The 24,506-nt window shown below is 43.7% G+C and overlaps 1 protein-coding gene across 1 annotated transcript; it reads left to right on the forward strand.

Moving 5' to 3' along the window:
- The first annotated feature begins 363 nt into the window (after nt 1-363).
- Nucleotides 364-24,059, forward strand: LOC119446345 (ATP-binding cassette sub-family F member 3). Its single transcript, XM_037710756.2, has 18 exons — nt 364-495; nt 934-1,081; nt 2,253-2,400; nt 3,426-3,517; nt 6,298-6,426; nt 6,506-6,610; nt 7,112-7,261; nt 7,609-7,758; nt 10,541-10,597; nt 10,826-10,848; nt 12,454-12,509; nt 13,265-13,465; nt 17,332-17,408; nt 17,879-18,053; nt 19,829-20,009; nt 20,793-20,925; nt 21,731-21,818; nt 22,819-24,059. Exons 1-18 carry the CDS (start codon nt 423-425, stop codon nt 22,972-22,974), a joined length of 2,142 nt encoding a protein of 713 aa, XP_037566684.1. The 5' UTR covers nt 364-422; the 3' UTR covers nt 22,975-24,059.
- The last annotated feature ends 447 nt before the right edge of the window (nt 24,060-24,506 follow it).

The following is a 24,506-nucleotide window of genomic DNA, read 5'->3' on the forward strand; positions in this document are numbered from 1 at the left end:
CGTGGCGACGTGTTCATCCGCGCTAAAAAAGTTGCGCCGCAATCTAATTTCAAGTATAGATCCCTCTATCAGCAGATTCCTGTCTGTTGAATACCCATGCTTAATAGTTATCGTTTTTATTTTATTTAAAGGATGTTTTTGAAACTTCATAAAGGAACTATTTCTTTACCCCAAAGTTGAATCGGCGTCTAGAGCAGCACCAATCAAAACTGGCCAACGTAATGAGAAAGTAAAATGCCTATCGCTTTTCCGAGAATAGCAAATAAGTGCTTTAGCTTTGAGTTGATGACTATTTTTAACGAATATTAGAATGAGAACTTTTATTTGATTTTTAATCTTTTGCGCTTGCTACGTAAAGACGCTTACATTAGACACATCGACTATTTAGGTTGGCAACCTCCCCCCCTTCTCTTTTCGTCAAGATGGAAGCCGTCGAAGACGTGCTAAGCGATGCTTTCCCCGATATTGACGAAGACCTATTTGATTACCTCGAAGGTACGAGAACCGTTTTGTCCCAGGAATGCTTCCGTAGTCACTCGTCTATAATAACATCTATAAACTGTGCCGACACAGTCATTACTAAAGTTGACATCGGTCGGCTTGTCGGCAACCCATTCATAAGTACTTCCCAAATTCACGCAGCATCTCGGCTAATTCCCAAGTACCTGGCCTTGAAGTACCTAATCGTAATTCGCGTTCTAGAGTCATAACTCGCCGTGGGGTTGTCGCGAGCCATTTATGTTGCTGCGGTGGTCGTTTGCTTCGAGCGGTCGGAGCTCGTCCGGAAGCCCTGCGTGCTAGTTTCGCCTTTGCTGTAGCTGTCAACAGTTATCGCTTGGGTGGTCACGCTCGCGAACAAACAAACAAACAGACGAGCGCGACAGAAAGAAACGTGTGAAGGCTCAGCCTGCTTTCGTTATTTTGCGCGCACAGGCGTCTTGGATGAGGGCAAGGAGGACTTCTCCACTTGTGACGAGGTTTACGATGCCGTCGGCGAGATGCTGTTGCAAATCTCCGGCGACACCAAAGACGACAATGAGATCCGGGAGATCTGCGCCCGGCTGCTCCACGTCATGAAAGGGTACGAATGGAAGTTTATTTTCTTTTTCGGTTATTCGTCTTGGTGAATCTGTGTTTGTGCGAACGGAATAAATAAAAAATAGAGAAATGCGGTCAGTGACCTGACTTGGTGTACCGGCAAACACCTCGGCTGGCTGAAAATGTAGCGCGCCCCATAACTGCTTGATGGTAAACTGGTCAACTGTACATTCAAACAGCACACATGTTAGTCTGTCTGTTGTTCAGTAACTACATTTTATTTTTTTTTTGCCCACAAAATCGGATGTTTTAGCACCTTCACCTAACCTCAGCTCTCTTAATACTTCATAGGCTCCAATGTTAATGTAATTAAAGGATATACAGCTTCATATATTTGAATGTGACGTAACTTACATTTTACACTTTCCACTCATATGAATTGTTCATGGGGTCACACTGCACAGACTACAAGAAAGTTGTGTAAATTGAAGTCATTTACAGTATACACGAGACTACTGCCTGGTGCACGTAGAGTATAAATGTATAGTGCTACTAAAGTATATTTTATTCTGTGCTGTATAATCGATAGACTTTTCACCGAAAAGTTCGTGCATAATTCAAACGTTTGTGTGCATGCTGACAATACTCCTCACTATTTAATGCATTGTCGAGCCATGATTGTACTGTGCACAGGTGTGCAATGTTAGTTTTATTTTTTCAAAGTCTATCACTTCAGACATTTGACTCACTGGTGCAAGTTTGTCCACTTAATACACCACTGGGCTGGCATTTGTGAAGCATTCTCAAGTACTTGTACCATGGGCAAGAAGTACTGCTGGAATTTCTGCAAATGTTATCTCATAATTTTTTATGCCACTTACACACTGCATTGATGCAAGTTGTGCCAGGAGTAATTATAGGAGAGTTAAATTCTCCTTGGATATTTATACAGGTTTACACTTGAAGAAAATGGACAACAGTAGGCATTCAGCATTTGTTCAAATTCAAACAAAAACAGCAGAAAATTGAAAGCATCGGAGCGTGCTGCCTCAACAATGCAGGGGGGGAAAATGTTCTAGTAAGCTCGGAGTGCTTATTCCCGAAATCCGATCTGTTGTAAGCTATTCTTGAGTAGGGTGCCTACAGCATGCTGAAATCCAAAGCAGAGCTCTGTATCCTGACACATCCTTGTTCTTCCAATTTTTGTCAACTAGGGAGTCCGACGTGCAGAATGGTGACAGCCACAGTGCCCGTGCGAAGGTTCTTAACGCCCCAGTGCAGTTAAAAGCCTTGGCTGCTGAGTTTGAGAATACTACCGATGAAGTTCAAAGCATCTGGATGAAGCAGAGAGACAGTGCATTGGTAAGAACACTTAATGCATTTAGCAAAAAGCTGGGCTTAAACATTTTGCTCGCATCTCTCAGATCATCAGGTTCATTATATTTTTTTATTCTTTTTTTTTTTCTACTTGCACATTTATTCTGAATTTCTGTGGTTGTATCTCAAGCATGTATATGTCTAGACAAACTTGTCACATTGGCCCATTCAAGTTTACACGTGCTGAAAAGGTGCTCACCTCTGCTGCATTAAACATATAATATATGCATCCATTTATATAGCATTCATTTAAAGGGAACAGCAAACTCGCAATCAAACTACTAAAACTGCAACTGTTCATCCGCTTGACTACAGCAATATGCGGATACAGTGGTATATAAATTTAGTAATTTCTTATCGTATCTCAGCTGTAACTGATGGCGGTAGACAAACTCGGTCCTTCCTTTAAGAGTATGTACAGTGCTCAGCGAATGCAACACAATACTCGTCCCGCATGGCGGCCGGCACTTCTTGCGCCACCGGTGGGCGGTAGGGGCACCGAGCTGATGATTATGATATGCAGTGAAAGCGAGGACCTTTGTGACGCATTATGATTGCATTTGGCCTTCACCGGTAGCACAGAAATCGCAGGCCACCATACAGGCTGATCATCGAATTTAATTCCCTAAGCACTGTACATAGCTACCCAATAAAATGAAGCAGTGGGCCGCCTACGGGTGCAGCCAAATTAATGGAGCAATGTGCGTAACTTGGAACTGTAGATTTTACTACCCTGTGTAGCAAGTTGCCTTTTGTTGCACATCTGTTTTCTTTTGCTCTGTTAAAACTGTGGAAGTAAACATGAATTTACGTTCCCCTTGTATTGCCAGGCACCTTAATTAAACAACAAGGACAAAAGAGGTCACTTCCTCTATGCTTTTTTTATAATCTATATCCAGAATGTACTTAATGTTGTGGTGCAAGTGGTAATGTGTTTGCTTGTAGAATCAAATTAATCATTCGAGTGTTGGGAACAGTGGTTAGCCGAGTCATTTGCTTTGTCTTTACAGCAAGTGGACCAGAAGAAGCTAGAAAAGGCAGAGGCTAAGTTGAAGCAGAAGCAAGAGAAACGGGAGGTCGGTGGGGAGAAAGTGGTGCCGGTGTAAGTATTGCAGTCTCACATTTACGCGTGGATATGGTGGTTTATGCAGCAAGAAATTCAAATTGGAACGTGTATATGTTTCTTGCCTGGTTTTCTCCTGAATCGGTCTTTTGTCCTATTTGATTTAAATATGACTCGTGGAGAACATGAGAGAGGTGGGAACTGTTGTCACTGCTGAAATGAGACTTCAGATTGAAATTATTTATTTTCAGTACCCCAAGGCACCCGATTCAGGCATTGCATAGAAAGGGGGATTGTGGGTGTTTGAAACGCTTACAAGTGATTTAAAATGTGAGAAATTGAATACAGAAATAAAGAAAGAAGAACACGGCTTTAAAATGCGACAAAACAAAATTCTACATCCAGCCACTAATGTCCCCAAAGCTAATTTATTTTTTACATTTTTTTTTTTGTGTGTGTGTTGCTCAGTATAAAAAAAATATCCTGGAAAGAACTTGCTTTGCTTCCTGTTTATGTATGACATCTAATGAGTATTGACATTACAGTGGAGAAAAACATACCATCTTGCATTTCTTTTTGTTCTTTTTTTTTCTTTTTTTCAACAAAGGAGTGTTTAACATACAGCGGAACACCTACATTTTTTCAAACGCCCGTAGCAGCCTTCAAACACTTGCCATTCATAAAAGCGTTCAGTGAGACTAAACGTTAAACAGGAAAACTTGGTGTTATGTATAAAGTTCCTAAATTTGAACCCACGAATCATGAGTTGTCGTTCAAAAAAAAAAAAAAAATTGTTCCCTTTCGTATTGATGACGACTGTACATTGTGTTATAATTTTGGGGCTGTCGTCACAATAGCACCCAAACGTTTTTGATGCCATAAATTTTCATAACATTAACTCTTCTTCTCGTCACATAATGCCTTACATTTCTTCTTTAATTTCTGCAGTTGATACAAGTACATTGTGAACTATGTCATATAAGATATGTGAATAACAGCATGTTCTGTAGCTTCAGCAAGCATTAATAAAAGGCCAGCATTGTTCAAAAATGGAAATGAAATGTGACAGAGACTTGTTAAGCAGAAGTATGTTTTGTCAGCTGATAACGGCAGAAGCAAGTCACATATGCTATTATGCATGTGGTTACACAGCATATGTGACTTGCACAAGCAAGTCACATATGCTGCTAAACCACCGTGTGAGTCTGATGAACAGACATGTTTACTAGAGCATAAAACTGGGAACATCTCGGTGAAGTTTTGTTATCCACTGTAGTACACCAAATGCACGATTGAGTTTCAAAGCTAATTTCAAATATTTGCTAGGTTTGATAAATGGATGTTTCAGGGCTTCTTCAAGGAACCCCATTAACCCTTTGGGTGCTTGAAGTTTTTCCAGGGGCAGCAAATTCAGTTTCTGTCTAAGTAACAATTTAGCAGACCTCAAGTTCAAATGCTATTTATTGGGACTATGTTGCTGAGCAGTTTACAATTTTTTTAAATCTGAAAATAAAAACAAAAATCAGAACCTACACTAATGAATTATATTAATCTGTGGGGTCTAAAACATGCCCTTGAGACAAAGAAACGACAGTGCAGTAGTCGGAACAACCCAAAGGATCACTTATTGCACCTTTTATACACTAATGCCAGCTAGCCAAATTAGTACAGTACTAATAGAAAATGCCGATGGGTGCTGACGAACTGGGGAAGTCCGACTCACTGCAACAGGATATCGAGTGAATATGTTTGCCCCACACTGGACACCAACGCCTAATCGTTCGTGTGTACAATCATGCGAACGCGAACGGTGGCACTTTTGAAAGATCGTATTCGTGTGTCCTGGTGACCCGCACTGAAGCCTTTTGCGAAGCGTGGCAATGGGCACGCGGCAGGTCCACGCACACCACCAACCCCTAGCCAAAGAAGAGGAAACTCATTCCCTTTGCACCCGATTATTCATGCTGTAAATTAGCGCTAGCACCGAAACACCAGCGCCATCTCTCGCCCCGCTGCGCAACTACTGACTACCGTGGGGCTTGTGCAATGCGAGAAAGCCGGATTCCAGGAGACAGGAGAGCCATGTGGGGAAAGCAACATCGGGGGGCGCTAGGGTGTTGAGTGCTCCTACAAATTAGGATAATTTGTTTTTCTTCGGCAATATGGCCTCTTTGCCACTGTCATTGTCTCTTGAAAACACCTCATAATCAACATCAATGTCCCCTGAATTAGAGTTGATAAGAAGGTCTTAAGAAGAAGAAACAATTAATCATTCACTCATGAAAATATACATGGCAACAAAATAAGGCATCGTTCAGAAAACATGCAAGCTTTTGTGCAGGCTTGTCACTTCAGAAAACAAGACACAGGCAGAACGCCGAAAGTTTTTAATTTGGAAAGTTCGCCCAACGGCATAAACTATTCAGTATGCAAATGCAGGCCGGTTTCGGCAATGAACATCAATAGTGCTCGATGGTTGGTCTTATAGAGCCAAGACTCATAGAACGCCAACAGATCATAAGCTTTTTTTGGGGCCATCTGTCAAATAAAAACAAAACCTACTAAAAATTTTTTGTTTGATCAACTTCAGAGTATATGGTGCTGCCAGTTTTAGGTTCACGAATTATTACGGCCAAGGGTGTGCATCGGCATCCAGACGCGTGTACTCTGACACGGCACTTAGAGAATTTGTAAATGTTATTAGCTGACATAACATGTCCTTGCTATTGCAGCGTACTGTTTGTAGACTATCAAGCTGAGGAGCACACCTGAGTGTGTATTTGTTTTATAGACGCTTTTTAATCATTACTCCCATGCAGTCAGCCAGTGTTGAAGGCTGCCACGGCAAGTCAAGCGGTCAGCAAGAGGGAAGCCCGCATGGAAAGCAAGGGCAGCAACCGTACTCAGGACATTCGTGTAGAAAATTTCGACATTGCCTTCGGTGACAAGTGAGTGGATGGGAACTTATTAGCTTAGGTAAACAGTTTGGTATATTGCTTATTTTTTAAACTGCTTTCTTTCTTACAGAACTCTCCTAATGGGAGCCAACTTGACACTAGCCTGTGGAAGACGCTACGGTCTTGTGGGCAGGAATGGTATTGGAAAGACCACGCTTCTGAGGATGCTTTCCAGGTAGACTACATTGTGTTGTGGGTGAAGTGGGGTTAAGAATACAAAGATTACATTGGAAAGATTTGTGATGTGATGGAGTATCAGTAACATTTTTAACTAAGCCAGTTTTGGGAAAATGTGGTTTATTTATTAAATCATTACTTTTAGTTGTCATTCGATTGACTTCTGCCCTGCTATCTGCTAGCGCCATGCATAGCTGTTTTGGTAAAGCAACTGCCCTGAAAAGGCAGTTATGCTGAGTTCAATCCCTGGACCAGGAATACTAATGTTTAATCACCTGCGACACTTCCATTTTGAGAGACCTGTGTGAGTTTGCTCTGCAGCTTCCAGCTCCTTTCGGGAGGACGACTGCTATTCCTTTCATAAATGACTGTTTGCAAATATGACGGTTCAAAGTGATTCGATCAGCGTCATTTGATCACTAGACTCTCATTACATTGACTGCCATGAAAACGTTGTGTCATAAAATTTAATGCCTTCCTACAATGTGCTTGTTTGCAGTGGTCAACTCAGGATTCCATCGCACATCTCTGTGCTGCACGTAGAACAGGAGGTTGTGGGAGATGACACCATTGCGTTGGACAGTGTCCTCTCGTGCGATGAGAAGAGGCAACGGTTGCTCAACGAAGAAAAGGAACTTACCGCCAAAGTGTGAGTTTGCTCGACATTTGCCTTCGTGAACGTGATGCAGTCATATTTGTTTTGGCTACTGATGAAGGTGGCTGCAAGAATTTCCAACAAATCAAAAATCACATATTTGTCTAGCACAAGCATTCATGTGCTTGACAACAGCCCAGGCATCTCGCAGATATCTTTTATGTCTTGTTGTTTTCAGTTTTATTAAACTGAAATGATTGGCCAATACAGTATTTTGCATGCTTGTGATTTGCACAAGAGTTTCGAGGAACCCCCCCATTTTGTTGATTTACCCTTCTTTGGTCAGTTTCTTTGGGTTAAATGAGAGTAAGTGACCTCAGATTTTCCTTTTCGTTTTGCAGGGCTGAGAAAGATGACCCTGCACTGAACGAACGGTTGTCTCAGGTCTATGCCGAACTGCAGCACATGGATGCCGACAAGGCACCGGCAAGGGCCTCAGTCATCCTGGCTGGTCTTGGCTTTTCCTCGGCGATGCAGCAAAAGAAAACCCGGTACATCCTCCTTGTTCATTTTGTTCATTTATGCTTATTGCATTTCCATCCCCCTCCCCCTTTTTTTCTTGCAAATTTAAAGGCAACAACAACAACACTAAATCACTTTCAGTTGTTAAAGTAATCCTTCAAAATTTAATTTTCATTGATTTCTCAAGAAAACATTTATTAGTGGAGAAAAAAAAAAAAAAAAAACTTCCTTTTGAATTTCACGCCGAAACCTCAGCACCGGTTCGTTAGTCTGACAGCACAGGTTTCCGAGTATTTTCTCATATTTGGGCTGTTTTGGTGCAGAAGCATTTCTTGAAACTTGTTAGCTTAAGCATTTGCTTCTTTTAGAATGGAATGTAGTCCTTGTTCTTTCTGATGAACAAGTAACTAGATTCGCGATGTCATGGTGAACCAATCTGAAAACTTCACTGGGGCAGCGTCATTATCTGTATACTGTGTTTTATTTTACTTAGCCTCCCCTCGTGGTAAGAGTGGTCATTTTGATATTGCAGGAGCATTATTTACTAATGCAGCATAACTTGGATAGTGCTTAGCTTTAGTGTCATTTTAATTAAAAGAAGCCGCTAAATAAATGCAGTTAGATTTACTCTGGATCTTACTTTTCGTAAACTAAGCTACGTTGACTGTCTGGCCAACTGCTACTGCGTTCTAAGGCATTTTCCTTACTGACCTTATAGAAATAGATCAATTTGATTTGACAATTTATGGCAGATTGGAAAAATAAAGCTTCGACTGGAGATATCATTGAAACTAGCTGTTAGTGTTTCTAGCACTTTTTCAGTAAAATGGCGCAAAATTTGCGCTTTGGTAACATAGCTTTCAAATGACAGCACCAATGACGACACAGAAGCTTCTGCAGGGTCATCAAATTTTCCGATCGATGTCTAGGCTGTTTTAGCGATGTCTCAAACAACAGTAGATGCTCGTCGGTGCGTGGTATTTTGATAGTTATGTTTAGTCTAATATGTAGGGCACCTTTATTTTTCCTGCTGTGGGTTGCTTTTATTATCCATCAGCGTTTTGACAGCATACGTATCATTACGAGCAATCCCTCCCGTTGTGTGGAGTTTTCACTTGCACAAGAGCAAGCAGGCGATTTCAAATGGACCTTCGACCGAAGCTTGACTAGCAGTCTAATCTCTTACATTTTGAACACCACCTCTGTAAGTGCCCTTATTCATTGCTGTGCAATAGTGTGCAACATTCACATTACTGTACAGTGATGTACAGGAACTGAACAATGCACGTGGAGGCTCCAGCGCCAGTTTAACGTGCACTAGACTGGCTTGCTTGCACAGCTGTGCAACTGCTATGTCTTCAAATAAAACATTAAAACATACATGCACTGAAAATGAGCACATTTCTAGCAGTAGGGAAAGAGTAAAACTGCACATCACCATTAGTACAGGGCAAGGGAAACAACAGCATTGTCTTGTCGTCTCCGTCACCCTTGGTTCTGTCATACTTATAAAAACTCTAGGAAAACTAAACTTGCTTGAAAGCAGTCTTTATATGCTCCATTGTTCTTGGTAAAAAGAATGTGTTTTCATTTTCACTGTCCAGTCCGTTGGTCTTTATTTTTTTTTTTTTTTTTTTTGGCAAATGCTGAGGACACAGGCACCTTACTGTCATGCCTGAATGAAATTTCCTACGCCCACTTCCCCTCTGAGCTTTATTTTACCTGCTTAACAAATTGCATTTCTTACCATAAACATGGGGCACTCAGCAAGAAAGCGCGAATAAGAATTTGCTGGTCAGGTAATGGGAAATTTAATTTTGGAGCACCTCTGGATTTGATACTTTATAACTCGTGGAAAGTCTCGTGGAAATATAGTCGGGCACAACTTAAGACAGGAGAGGCCCCGCCCAGATGACCGAAGCGCAGCAGCCGATTTCCTCCTCGACTAAAGAAATAGTCCCGCTGACGCGACTCGCCCTGGCTTGAAGCGCGGGCTGCCATGTTCTCCGTCGGCGGGGACACCGGCCGTCCGGCTCATGACGCAAGTCTTTAGTGCGCGCCCATTGGTGGATGGTCATATGCATCCACCTTTGAGGGGGCAAATGCCGCTCCCTTGTAAAGTTGTACCCGACTATAGTTATGGGAAGGCCCAGAAGAGTCAAGCAATAGTGATTAGTTACTAGTAAATTGTGGCATTTGTTGTGGATGTAGTTGTTTGGTCATGGGAGCTTTCACTGGGTAGGTGATGTGGAATGTGTATCAAGTGAACAAAAAAGTACAAAGGTATGTTTCAGCAAAAACACTCCTCAGCTGCTGTTGCACCCACTGCAGTGACTCAGTGGCTATAACATTACGTTTCTGAGCGTGAGCTTATGCATTCAATTTCTCGTTGCAGCAGCCAGATTTTAATGCTGGCAAATTGCATTTTTAACTCATGTACGTACATTTGGGTGCACATGAAAAACCCACAGTTAGTCCAGCCCAATATGGCACCCCCCACTACAGTACTTCTCATAGCCCAATAGAAGTGTCCAAAACATGGTGACCATGACGCATTTCCGGTTCCTGCAATTGCTTCCGGCATTTGCAGTACACAAAAACATGGCCTTCGAGATGGGCTTCTATTCGAGAAAGCCGTTGCTGGGGTTGCGACACGAACACCACCTGTTGTTGATTGAAGCGTTGAACCACAGCCCTCATTCAGTCAGCATCTTTTACTGCACTGTAGTGAAAAGGACATAGACTATGTCATGCACAAAGGATTGTTATCGTAATTGTGATCATGTGAAATGTTTTTCTCATGACCTGCAGAGAGTTTTCCGGAGGATGGAGAATGCGAATAGCATTGGCAAGAGCACTGTTCACGAGGTGAGTTGTGACGTTTTTTTCTAACCTTACTTGCATTTTCTAACCTTACTTGCAGCAACTAATTTTTCAAAATAATGTTTCTGTAGTTGCAAAGATGCAAGCAGAAAAGTGTCAGTCGTTTGCATTAAAACACAGGCCAGCTTTTGGTCTAAATAAAAACAGCACATCTAAGTTCTTTTCATAGTAATAAAATTACCCCCCTTTTTTTTCTTTTTTTTTTTTTTTCAGGCCTGACTTGTTGCTGCTTGATGGTAAGTCGCTCTAGACCCTCTAAAACTTGCAATGAACATACCTTGTTAATGTTGTTGAACTGTACTGTATTATTTTTGTTCTTTTACACACTGTTCTTAGATCTAGGCTGTGCTACATCTATGACATTACCTTAGCTCTAACGATTAGAATACATATCCTTTATTATTGCGATAGCAATTATATGGACACTCCAAAGCAGATTTCTGCCGTCGCCGTGAGGTTCTGTGTGACGTAAACGGCGATGAAATCGTCGCCACGCTCCGGACGCTCTATGTGCGAGTGAAAGGCCGCGAGGGACGTGCGCTTTCACGGGGAGCGAACGCACGTCGGAGAGCAAACGCGTGTTCTGCGCCGTGCTCCCTCAAGGGCTGCAGAATTAAGCGTCTCTTTCCTCCTTTCCATATATAGAGAGCAAATGCAACTTTTTCCGTCGCGCGAAAGGCTGTGAGGGGACGGGAGGGAGGGAGGTGAGGCGACGTTTAGCTGCGGCACCAAATACGTATTTATATAAAAACGCCGCACGCGTTCGGTGCGAACGCGGGCGAAACGCCGACGGCGTCGACAACAGTTCTGCGCGTTGCTGGTGGTGCTGCATGTCCAAGTTTATACAGCTGATAAAACTACTATCCTTACTCAGTATAGCTCTCTACTAATTTGCTATCGCAATTGGTGCTTCGCCTTTCGGGTGAAACTGCGACAAATATTTTTTCATTTAGACTTTGGGTGCTAATGTTTTTGCTGCAGCACTAATTTCAAAGTGACTTTGTCCTGCAAAAATTAAAAAAGAAATAAAAATAATAATCTGGCAGTAGTGTCAATGCTGTAAGATAACCACTCAGCTCTTTCCTGTTAGACTTGAAAGCCTCCCTTTTGCTACTGTTTTTCAAGTTGAATTGCAAACCATAGCGTCTAGGCGGTGCCAAAAGCTAATGGACCAACCAAAACACCGCAATTGACGCTAAATTTTCTTGTTGTACTGCTGATGAGCTGCCTAAATAAATTGCGCACTGCATTACTTGTACAGCCAGGCAGTGGGTGCTCATTAACAATAAGCGGCCTTAAAAAGCTCATTTCATGCTGGCAGAGCCACATCCTCTAATTGTAAAGGACAGCAGCTCTGAACTGCAACTTTCTTTCAAGCGTTGTGAAGTAACAGAACCCTAGGAATGATAACTGTGCTGTTACTGTACCAGTTATTACCCTTATTGATAGTTTCCACTGGATGTGGAAATGGAGCTTTCTTCTGCATCCTGAAATCTGCAGTGTGGGGGGACACACCAGACAGGCGTGAGGCAACACAGCAGTTGTGTTGTCTTGCGTGGCCATGCTGCATTTTTTTTTTTTTCACGAGTTAGCCCATAAGTTCATTTTGTTTGGTGGTTGCGTCAGCGTCTAAGCACCTCTTGTAGCTTTTGCATTACTGCACAAACTTTGTGAGAGAAAGAATCTATGTCACATGCTCAGGTGGCAAGAAAATGTTTCTCGTAGTCTCCTGTCTGTGAACCTTTGATGCTAAGCGCACATTGGTCATGCCACGGCTTTTGTGCTGAACTGCGGTGGCACGCTGCATGTAGCACTGATTTTAAACCTCTTTCCTCCCGCAGAACCTACAAACATGTTGGACATGAAAGCAATCATTTGGCTAGAAAACTACCTACAGGTAGGTGATCTTGCTTTCGCTTGGTCTCAACTTCTAGTCAGAGCTTTTGTGGCTTCCTGTCATGCTTTCTACCCATTGTGTATCTTTATACTGTGGTTCGTTATGTTACATTCTGCTGCTAAGTTACGTATGTTTAGTTGGTCTTGGTAGTACTTTCCCAGAATTGTTGTCAGTTTATTTCTTGTATGTAGCATGATGGTTTATCTCACATTACATTGTTTCATTTTGTAACAACAGTGTACTGCGTTATCATTGTGTTATAAATTATAGATGTGTTAACTGATGACTGAATGCCAACCAGAGCAGGAGCATTTGCCACGCCTAGCAGCCTTTTGCTCTTGGTCCTGCTTCTGCGACAGCAACAAATTTATAACCTTCAACAACTTCCAAAATGACTGGTTTTGTAGCATATTTGGTGTCATATCAAATCAGCTTTATTTTTCAGTACAGCATATTGATAGTCTCTTGGTCTGAAAACTTGCAGTCAGCAGCTTGATGAGGGCCTGCGTGCCACTCTGCATGGCTGTATTGATAAGCAAAGTAGCATACGAAACCAGAGAGCCACAAGGTATGATTGATTTGAACAGAATTGAGAGTGATATTCTTATCACCGGGAATGATAAAACATAGTGTTCATATAGTTCTTTTTTGGGGGGGGTTTTGTGTTTTTGCGATTAGGACACCATACCTGTAACATTGACACATGATGTGCATGTGACATTGGTAGAGACACTTGTGCTTTGTTGTCTTTTCAGGACTGGCCTACGACACTTCTGGTAGTCTCCCACGACCGGCTCTTCCTCGACACCGTCCCCACCGACATCCTGCACTTCCACTCACAACAGATCACAGGCTACCGAGGCAACTATGAGAACTTTGTCAAAGTCATGACAGAGCGGCTCAAGAACCAGCAGCGCGAGTACGAGGCGCAGCAACAGTACAAGGCACATGTGCAGGTACGAATTCATTTTGCCACCTGTTTTGGTCAGTGTGCAGGTGACTTTCAAAGCGAACCTTTCTTTTGTTCTTTACCCCACTTCGAGTGAATGGCTGTCTGGCCTAGTAAACAGGGTCAATCACGGAAACAGTGTAATCAAAAGTGGCGACTTGGTGAATTTGATTCTGATACCAGCGTACAATATGCGACCTCACAAACGTCTTATTGTTTGTAACACAGGCTGATACTGGAGGCAGTGTGACACCACAGCACCCACATGTCTCACAGCGTTAACCAATGCTGCTAACCAATAAGTGTCCCCAGCAATTCTATACTGGGAACATACCACTTGACCTTGATAATCATCCTATGATGGCCTCTGCCCAATTTTTTTTATTATGTTGACCTGGTTTCATACTCCCCCGATCAATCATTTGCGACGGGGAAGTGTGCGCCGGTTATGTATAACGACGGGAAAGGCATACCCCTTTATTCACATACAGCCCTCGGCTCACATATGAGCTTGAAAGCTTGTACTGGACCCCACCAATTGCGTCACAGTACTGCCCTGTGAAGAAGAAACTGCACCATAATAACACTTCTTGAGGATTTTCACAGCAAAAGTTCAGTGGAGATGTAGCGGTAAATGCGAGAGGAATGCGTTAGGCATTATGTCACACCTCCTTGAGGTCCCGGATCCACGATTTAAACCACACTCACCACATTTCAAAGTGTTCAGGAGCTAACTCAACACACATCCTGCCTCTTCAACTGACCGTAGTTCGGAGCAGACCACCTTCAGTTGCACTATGTACTATATACAGTCAAATTTCATTAAACGAAATGGGATATAATGAAATAATGCATATAGCAAAGTAAGTGAAATTCTCCTTGAAATTCCCATAGAGATTTCTCTTGCAGTACATGTAATAAATATGGATACAGTGAAGTAATTGATGTAACGTAGTAATTCTAGCTCCCCCTTCAACTTTGTTATAACAAGGTTTTCCTGTATACAGTTAAACCTGCTTATAACGAACCTCCATATAACGAATTCCTGGATATAACGAAGTTTTTCGATTCCCCGCCGTTACTCCATAGACGCACATGTATTTGAGACCTCTACGTAACGAAGTGGCAGCGGGAGACCCCCTCGATGTAACGAATTTTCCCCTCCAACCACCTAGAGATTTCGTCCAAAATTTTGTCATTTTTGCGCGAGCAGCAACCGGAAGCACCTTCTCCGCCGCGATGGAATGCGAAGCGAGCGCACGTGTGCATGCGTGCGTGTGCGAGGCGGCCCTGCATCCCTCGACCCGGCGATCTTGCCGCCGCGGGCGTGACCTTTCCCCCTCCCTTCATTCAAATCTGATCCTGCCGCTTGCTGCAGCCGGCCTAGCCCACCAAGCCGGCACTCTCTCCTTTTCCAGCTGATGTTGCCGACGCGCTGGTACACGCTGTGGCACATCAGACTCGATGAGCGCGGACACGCGCTGTCAAACGCTGGCGGCGTGTGGAAGCGCCGCTGGAGAAGCGCCCGAAGTGACCTTCGTGCTGTTGTCTATATCGCTTCAACGCAAACTGAGCGCCGAGAACACACAGCACGCAGAAAGCTACGAGCCGCCGACGCATCTACACTGCTAGACTCTGCCCCAACGCAGATCGCTTTCAAGATACGGCCTGCGCGACCGCGCGCTGCCACCCCGCTATCCCTCCCCCCTCGCTCCCTCGCCGGTGCCTCGAGCGCTACGGAAAAAGGCGCGCTTCCTCCCTGCTTTTCTTGCACGCGCTGACCGCTAGACGCGGCATGTCGGCTCCCCTCGCACGTTTTCACTCGCACATACAGCACACGGCGCGCGGCGACTGCGTTATCGCACGCTAGCGGCAAAAACACGCAGCAAAAACCCGCGTCAGGAATCGGGGTCTTGCCGCGTGCCGTGCAAAATTGGTTCTGCGGCAAATGCTGCGTGCCGCGAGGTGAAGAACCAATCAAGAGCGACGAGGGTGACGTCACGGAGCCATCACAACCGGAACGCCGCCGGTCCGCGCCGGGTTTTCAATCGACGATCGTCGTCTCTCGCATGAAACAACGAGCGCTCGCGGTGTTAGTCGCCCGTTCGGAGAGCGCGGGAGATCTTATCGCGCTGCCGCTCGGCGAGACGCGCGTGCCACGGTGGCCTCGCGGCAAGGCGCTGACGCGCGGCAACTTGCCGCTCGCTGCATGACGCGCGCGTATTTTGCCGCTAGCCTGGCCGGTAATTACGTATATACGGAATATCTATGAGCCAAAACCAATTTTAGGGCCACAACGCGTCATGGACTCCATCTTTATATAGCAAATACGGATCTCAAGGGCCATACTTTTTGCTGGTGGAAACCGAAAATGCGTCATAGTTGTCGCCCCCGGCACGTTGGGCGGCCAATGCCATCGTCAAGCCACCAAGCCAAGCGACATGAAAAGTCAAAATGGGCGCTCGGGCCGGCGCGGGGTGGCAGTTCGCAAAGTATGATGCGGGAACGGTCCCACAATTGCGACACAACAGTGGGGTTACCAATGCATTGAGTTCTACGGGAGCTGTGCCGGGACCGGTCGAAAACGACGTAACAGCCGGGAAAACGCAGCCCCCCGGAACGTAACAGCGAGGTTCTACTGTAACGCTATACGACGCCATCGTGACGCTCGCTCTTCGTTTCCGATGCCTCGCGCTTGTGCGAAACGACACGCGTCCACGCATCCGGTACCTGGTGTGACATTCCGAGGATGAGTGCTTCGACGAAAACGGAAAACGGGTGCGCGTTACAATTGAGGGCGCGTTAGAATCGAGTAAATTCGGTAAACGTTTATTTTTCGAATTTTCGTGCCGAACCAGCATATAACGAAATCCTCTTTATAATGAAGTTTTTCGGGAATTTGTCAATTTCGTTATATCCAGGTTTAACTGTATATGCAGTGTGTTTCAGCGTACACTTTCAAAAATCTTTAAAGGTTGCGTGTGGCAGATAGCACAATTCTAGTTCGTGAGTTGGTCTACTCGAAGAGGCGGACACTACTTGCACAAAAATTTAAATGCATAATCAACTAATTCACTAATTATGTTTTTAGACAATTACGTTATAGCCCATATTACAATTTACAAATTCTAGCCATGGAGATAGCAAGGCAGGTTTATCTGGAACAAATTCTCAGGATGACACCACTTTCGAGATATGATGACACCAGCTTCGGGTAAGTATATTAACTCACGAACTTTGCGGAGAAATGCATTGGCGTTCCAGTTACTTTGTTAACAAATGTAATTTTATGCATCCCTCGCGATGCATGCCCTTTCCCCTAGACTTGCTGGAAAGGTATCCGACGTAAAAGGAGGTCATTGCTCTCGTGAAAGTAAAAAAGGTTTAAAAGAGTGCCGGCTGGAGGGGGACGCTCTCTCTGGCATTCCGACCTTGTCGACGTGACCTCGTTGCCCGACTATCACGTGCAACGAGGCAACGGAGTGGACCTTGCCTCTGCAAGTGTTGCATACTGCTTGTGGCAATAAATGTTGTCACAGCCGACGCTGCTGGTTGCCTTATTCGTCTGAACCTAACGTAGTTATGATTACAAGTGCTGTGGGTTGGGGAGTACTATGGAACGACTGTGCGTGGCTAGATCAGGAGCTTGCCTTCAGCCCTAGCCTCATGCAGAGCGTACCCCCCCCCCCCCCCCCCATATTCAGACCAACCAACTAAACAAAGAAATTTTACTTTGTCTACTATACTGCTGTTGAATAAGGTGCTTGAATGATTTTCTCATTGCACTGAGACGTCCTGCACAACCCAATTTGCTAACCTCTGAACCAGCTCCCATGGCTGAGACCTTGATAATTGTTTTTTCTCCTTTCACAGGTCTTCATCGACAGGTTCCGGTTCAATGCAAAGCGTGCCTCCCTAGTGCAGAGCAAATTGAAGATGCTGGAAAAACTGTGAGACTCAGTCACTCATATTTAATTTAAATTTGGCCCTCAGCATCCTGCCCTCTGTACCAATAGGGCAGTGTGCTGAGAAGAATGCTGCCACTTCTGTTTCCACAAACTGCAGAATCACTTTATCTTTTTGATGTTTCTTGTGTGACCATAGAAAAAATTTGTTTAAAAAGAACCTCTCATAGCCTATGTACTACTCAACTTCTGTACTTCAACAGAATTTTCTTTGTTTGAAATTTGTTGTTTTTTTAAGCGTAATACTAAATGGTATTGTAACATTTATTCACGTCTTTTGAAGTATTGGGATTGCACATCTATGCTTTTTTGGCTACTTTCTTTACTTTTTTATTGTACTATACTTATAATATCTCGACTTTTTACAATAGCACTGGCTAGCTTGACATTGTTCTTTAACCAGTGTTGGCAGGTGGAGGTTGTGATTGTGCAAAACCTTTATTTCCCAATTGCAGGCCCGAGTTGAAGCCCGTGGAAAAGGAGGTCACAGTCACGATACGGTTTCCCGACCCAGAACCACTGTTCCCACCGATCCTGCAGCTCGATGAGGTGTCCTTTGGTTACAACCCCGGCCAGAATGTGTTGGAGCGCGTCAACCTTTCAGCCAACCTGCAGTCAAGAATCTGCATTGTGAGTTCTCTGTTGAAGTTTGTCACAACCAGAGTAGTGGAGTGGGCTGAGCTCTTCATTCCATTCCCACCCCCATTCTGTAAATTGGAGATCCCCGTAATTCCACTCCTTTTCACTTGGAATGGTGTGAGAGTTAGACCATTCCCACTCCTGGAGCAGCTTAGCTAATCTGTTTCATTCCACCAATTCCACTAAATGAAACTTTTTAAATAATTGTTCACTACTTCCGTTGCATTCCTAACGAAGAACGCACATGCTTTGTGGTCTCTCAATCCTTCAGCGCGTTGTTGCCTGTAATCTCTCCAATTGTTAATCATTGGAGTAAAGCAAAGTACAAAATCATCTTGCACCATGTCCTCCATAGTGGGCGAGTACAATCATTTGAGGAAATGCCGGTTAACAAAATTAAAATGGCAGTCTTCAAGGTGAATGCTGCTCTTGCAGTAAATGACGTCAAATCTGAAGGAATCGCTGAAGTCTGCTGCCTTTTTTTTTTGTGTGTCTCAAGTTTATTGCCATATTAACAGGCACCATTTTCCAGCCCACCTCTCTGAAGGCCTGTTATCACACCCTATGTATGCTTGATAGTGTGCGTGCAACAACATGGTGCGCTTTCCAAATCATCGTGGACTCTCACAGGGTGCGGCCGTTTGCGACGTGCCCATTTTTGGCCTGCATCCCTTTGTCCTAGGTCAAGGTTGCTTTTGCTACATCAATTAATTTTTGAAAATAAGTAAATGTTAAGACTGTAATAAAAAGTTGCGTTCTTTAAATGCACTTCAACATTGTAGCCAAGAAAGGTTTCCTGGTCATCAGAAGTGCAGAATGCGTAAGAATAATGTGTCGTTTATAATTACCGCGGCAGAGGTAATCACTTATAGGTACATACTGAAACAGCTGTACTGAGTAAAAATTATGAAATGTGAAAAATTGGTCGTCTATGCTAGTCTGATTGGCAAATTTACCAGTTTTGTAGTTTCGCTTAAAATCGACGTTTAGCACTCCGGGACTATGCGCCCATTCCATTCCAACTCCATTACGGAATCTTGGGCTCTCATTCCTTTCCATCTACCAGATTGGTACCATCATTTCATTCCCATTCCAGGCTGGGTGTCTAAAAAATGAATGATTCCAGAATCATTCCAACTCCTTTGCAACTCTGGTCACAACTACACAGGAGAAGCAGATAATGAAGCCAGAATGAAGCGCAGGTGGAGTTAATAGTGGTGCGTAATCGAAATGTGGAAATACTAGTAAGGTAAACATGTGAAAGTGGATGAAAAGGTAATTTGCCAAAGGTGGGAGCTGAGTGCACATTTGCCGCATTACGTGTGCAGCGCTTTCCGCTGCTTTGGCTGGAAGCAGTGGTGGCTAACACTCCCAGGTCTAATTTTATGCACGTGCACAATATAGTACTCAGTAAAGTGGCTAGGACGCTTTGATATGTGAAAGCAAAAGTATTACACAAATTTGTGTAACAGCTACATTTTTATTAGAGAGCTTTAGCCTGAATGGCCTGCTGTGGTAACTCGGCCATGGCATTCATCTGGTTAATGCAAGGTTACGTGTTTGATTCCCAGCTGCAGTAGCCACATTTCAAGGTAGGCAGCATACAAAAGACGCTTGCATCCTTGGATTTAGATGCACTGTGAAGAACTCCAGGTGGTGGAAATTAACGTTTGTTATTTCGTACAGTCATTCTGGTACTTATTCTGATGTCTGAGCTGATCCTGTGCCGTAGGCTAATTGTATATTTTCCTTGTTTCTTCAACCAGGTCGGTGACAACGGCTCCGGCAAAACGACATTGCTGAAGATCCTCAATGGCGAGTTGAACCCGACGGCAGGAGTGAGGCACGTGCATCGCAACCTGGTGATCGGCTACTTCACCCAGCACCACGTTGACCAGCTAGAACTGGGCATCTCCTCGCTAGAGTTCATGGCTAAGCAGTTTCCTGGTGTGTGCACATGACTTTGTTTTATGGGCATTCTTGCCTTACCTGTTTCCAATACTTTTGAACCTGTTCTACTACAGTCTCTGACTAATGCTTGAAGTCGACACTCTGGTGTACACTCTTTCCAAAGACTTTGCCCGCGATTCTTTCGCATTTGTACGTAGCCTATGCGGCAGTGCACTATTCTTCTGCTGAGCTACCCGAGCCTCAACCACCATTCTTCTTCTCCGCCAAATGTCTGCAGTGCAGCCCGCAGTTAGCCACAGTTGTGTGGCCAACAGTGGACTTGAATTTCACATTCAAGGCTTAATGAACCACGTGATGGCTCAGTGGTTATGGCATTCTGCTGCGGAGCACGTGGTTGCGGGTTCGAATCCCGACCACGGTGGTTGCATTTCAAAGCAGGTGTAACACAGACACTCGTGTAGTTAGATTTAGGCACCCCAGGTGATCCAAACAAATTCAGAGCCCCTCACTACAGCATCTTTCAGTAGCCAAAGTATTATTGCTGTAGGATTGCTAAATCCTATTAGATTTTTTTCTTTTTCTTTCTTTTCTTTTTTTAGTAAGTTGAATGTGGTGTAAAAATTGATGCTGCAATGTCAAGAATTATTCGGGTTAATATTGTGTGACCTTTTGGGGAGTGATTTTACCTTGTGCACTGCACCCGGCTTAGGGAGGCAACGGTGAAATTATTGTACCCTTTTGCCAGTTTTGTGCGCATAACTGTCCTTCACGCATTCGTGGCTAAATAGCAGCTGCAAGGAACTGTTCCTTCACTCGCAGGGAAGTCGTCTGAGTACTACAGGCAACAGCTGGGCTCCTTTGGTGTCACTGGCGACCTGGCATTGCAGACCATTGGCAGCCTTTCTGGAGGCCAGAAGAGTAGGGTTGCGTTCGCCCTCATGTCCATGCTACGGTGAGATTTCTGTGCTTCCCATTCATTTCCCTTTGAACTCGTTTTGGAGAACTCAAGCATCTCAAGTGAAGCAGCAGTGCGGCACTATATAGTATTCCTGTACAGGACAGGTGCTGGACACCAACTGGATTTTTTTTGTTAATGAGTCAATGTGGGCTCAATGGGCCCTTTGGCGTTTTTGCATAAATAAATAAATGAATAAATAAATGAATAAATCAATCAATCAATCAATCAATTAATCAATCTTTCCTGTAAAAGAGTTAGGTGATGCTCAGCACCTGTCCTGTGCACTTCATTATTTGTGTCTCATCTTGTTCAGCACTGTTAACATGTTTCATATGGCAACATGGTGCTCACAATAGCTCCGGCTTGCCAGGATATGATTTCTCCTGTGGTGGGTACAGCTGCAATTAGTTTATCTAACTAAATTATATTAACCCCTATAAGAGAAAATGGACAGTTGGTTTAAAAAGCCAGGCAGCGGAACCACTGCATGCGTTATGGAGGTCAACAAGACCAGGCACAGCTTAACAGGCAGAAGAAATTTTTACAAAAAAGACAGTGTGATACTGTGTTAGGAGACACCAAAGGTAAGTGGAAAAAGTAGCACAACACAAAAAAAAAAGAAAGAATATTAATAAATAGAAATCTTATCCAGGAAATATGATTGCAAGAAAGTCATAGATCTTTGATACTGTGAAAAACACAGGTAAAAGGCAGATGCTGAAAGTACATCATTCCTTATGTGCAGATATTGTATGTCTCTGTCCATACTTGTTTACAAGCGTGCTTTTTCTCTTTCCAGGCCTCATTTCCTAATTCTCGACGAGCCTACGAATCACTTGGACATAGAAACCATTGAAGCCCTGGGGCATGCCCTAAACAGGTTTCAGGTACGTAAAAAAAAGTAGGGGAAAAGGTGCAATTTTTAGTGTGTCTACTGGAGCGGTACTTGAATGTTTATGCAGTTATTCTTAGGAAGCTATGTTCTTGCATGTCCACTGATGCCATTTTAGGTCAGCAGAATGAAAGTGCGAACAAGAATGGGGCAATTAAAAAAAAAAAAAAGGATTCAATGGACTAAAAGCTTTCATTTTGGGAACTTCTTTAACTTTGAAAAAGGCACATTTGAAGAGATGTGAAAGCAAAAATTCCGGTACAAACCTACAATAATCATTTTCAAGGACATCGTCTGCTTTCTTGGAATTCGCTGGAATTTCCTTAAGTTGCGTCTTCTGCATCAGCATGCAGCGCCCTCCCCCCCTCCCCCTTCTATTTCTTCTCTGTATTCCTGCAGGTGAAAAGATTTGCCTTTTTTGATGTTTCTTTATATGTATTGGTCTGGGGATTGAACCTGGCGCCACTGCTTTTTGGGCGCAGTCACTACTCGCACTACTACTGACGGAACTAACCAGCAGACAGCAGCACGAGAGCAAATTAATTGACAGATTGAAGCACTGCGACTATGATCAACCAAATGCACAGAGTGGCCATGGTCTGTGTATATTTTTATAAATTCATCTGCGCATTATACAGTTGTGCTTAAAGGAATTTCTCAGTCCCTCTGTGCATTTGTATGTTGTGTATGTTAAGTCAAACTTAACATACAGAACCTTAGTTGAGCATTTCATCCGAGCGCCTAATGCGACTGCTTGTCAAGGGCTCCTGCAACTTGCGCACACATACCAATTCAAGCGTGTCAGAATTTCGTAGTACAGGATCGGGGCTTGATAAAAGAAAGTAACTTAAGAAAGTGATTTTAGAAAGTAACACGCACCTTTGTTAGCCAGGTGCATAGGTGAATGCTTACGCTGTTATCATCCTTCAGTGCTACGAACCATTTTAACGAAACGTGCAACGTCTTCACAAAAGCCCCGTTTCTCCACAAACCAGGGCGGTGTGGTGTTGGTGTCCCACGACGAGCGGCTCATCCAAATGGTGTGCCAGGAACTGTGGGTGTGCAGTAACCGCACGGTGCGAAGCATCGAAGGTGGCTTCGCGCAGTACCGCAAGTTGATCGAAGAGGAGCTGGCCGCACAGGGACAGTGAGACGTATCGACAGGCTTGTCGGCGAGAAAAAAAAAAAAAAGCGAAGAAGGTTCCTCGACTGGTGGAAAGTGCAAGGACCTGAAAGAACATTTCAGACAAGCAAGCTTAGCACGGACTGACAGTTTGACGCTTCCAGACATTTTTTTTTTAGTGTGTGTGTGCATCGCTGGTCTTTACACAGCCAACTATTTATCTTAATTGCAGAAAAACAGAAAAAGTCTGCTATGACTTGCGAAAGAGAAGAAACATTTTTTTTTCCCTTGCCGAATAGCCAGTGGCATGTTTTGGTGTTTTTTCCTAGGTATAGTAGTATTTCTATGTCGTGACACGTGTAGTGTACACGCATGGATTACAACTCGGTATGTGACGATTCAACTGTGTGAGTCGCATCTATTATGAGCCGGCATCCGGCATGTTCGCATAACATAAACACGCTCAGTGTTCGCATCTGTCATAGGTCACCGATGCAACAGAAAGTATGATCTGTTTAGGCTGGCCTTTTGCAGCTTCTGCGAAATGTCGGTGTATTGCGCATTTGTGAAGCCTTGGTTCTGATGCCTGTCAAAGCCATAGCTAAAAAAATTTTGTTGTTGTTGCTAGCTGTTTAAATGAAAATATTGTTGTTTTTAACAGCATGATTTATTACAGTGCCTTAAGCTTTTTATGTTCATTTCAACAAAAAAAAAGGAAGATAGCACAGTTGCTTCTAACTTTCGCAGTCAATGATTTTGTTTTAATTCAAGCTTTATTTCCTATTATAATTGAATAAATGCTACTGAACATTCGGTTTCAGCCCCCAAAATTTGATCCTGTAACAAATGAGCTTTTCGAATTGTATTTGCATGGATGTAATCATTGCTGAAATTCTCATTAATCTGACAGTGAGCAGAGCATTTCATCATTTTTTGAGCGGGAGAGAGAGAGAGCTTGAAAATTTTGCGTGTTCTGTACAATGATTAAACAATACTTCCATTTTTCTCTAAAGGGCATTTCCATGGTGATGAAGTTATTGATGTGTAAGCGTATAGAGTATGCCTCACCTGCAATTTCTGGGAACAAAAAAAATATATATATACTACATCTGGCATGTCTATCTCTCTTCTGTGAAGGCTAATGTTACTTTAAGCCATCCGTATTGTGTTCCTGACTCACTTACTGATGCACCTGACTCGATTATGAGACAGACCATGCTGGAGGGTTCCGGATTAATTTTAACCAGCTGGGTTTCTGTAACGTGCACCTACATAAAAGTACACAGGCTTCCCCCTCCACTCGTAATGTGGCCGAGGTCGAACCAGCAGCCTTATACACGGCAACCCCATAGCCACTGGGCATCTGACAAGCTGGTGAACTACAACATTCACCATGTCACTGATAACCTTAGGATGAATTTGCTCACTTACAGAGGCACGCGCCAGTCATTCCAGCGGGTGCCTCGCCAGTCATTCCAGCGGGTGCCTCTGTGGAGGCATTGACCCGAGGTTGCCGTCTTGCTGCACGCAATTCTTCCATGCTTGATGGGCTTTGTCAGT

This window comes from Dermacentor silvarum, chromosome 3 (genome assembly GCF_013339745.2).
Source record: "Dermacentor silvarum isolate Dsil-2018 chromosome 3, BIME_Dsil_1.4, whole genome shotgun sequence".
NCBI classification, from domain to species: Eukaryota; Metazoa; Arthropoda; class Arachnida; order Ixodida; family Ixodidae; genus Dermacentor; species Dermacentor silvarum.

Coding starts and splice junctions, on each gene's coding strand:
- LOC119446345 (XM_037710756.2), top strand. CDS start 423: ATGGAAGCCGTCGAAGACGTGCTAAGCGATGCTTTCCCCGATATTGAC. Junction 7,759..10,540: donor ATGCAGCAAAAGAAAACCCG/GTACATCCTCCT, acceptor CATGACCTGCAG/AGAGTTTTCCGGAGGATGGA. Junction 10,849..12,453: donor TGACTTGTTGCTGCTTGATG/GTAAGTCGCTCT, acceptor TTCCTCCCGCAG/AACCTACAAACATGTTGGAC.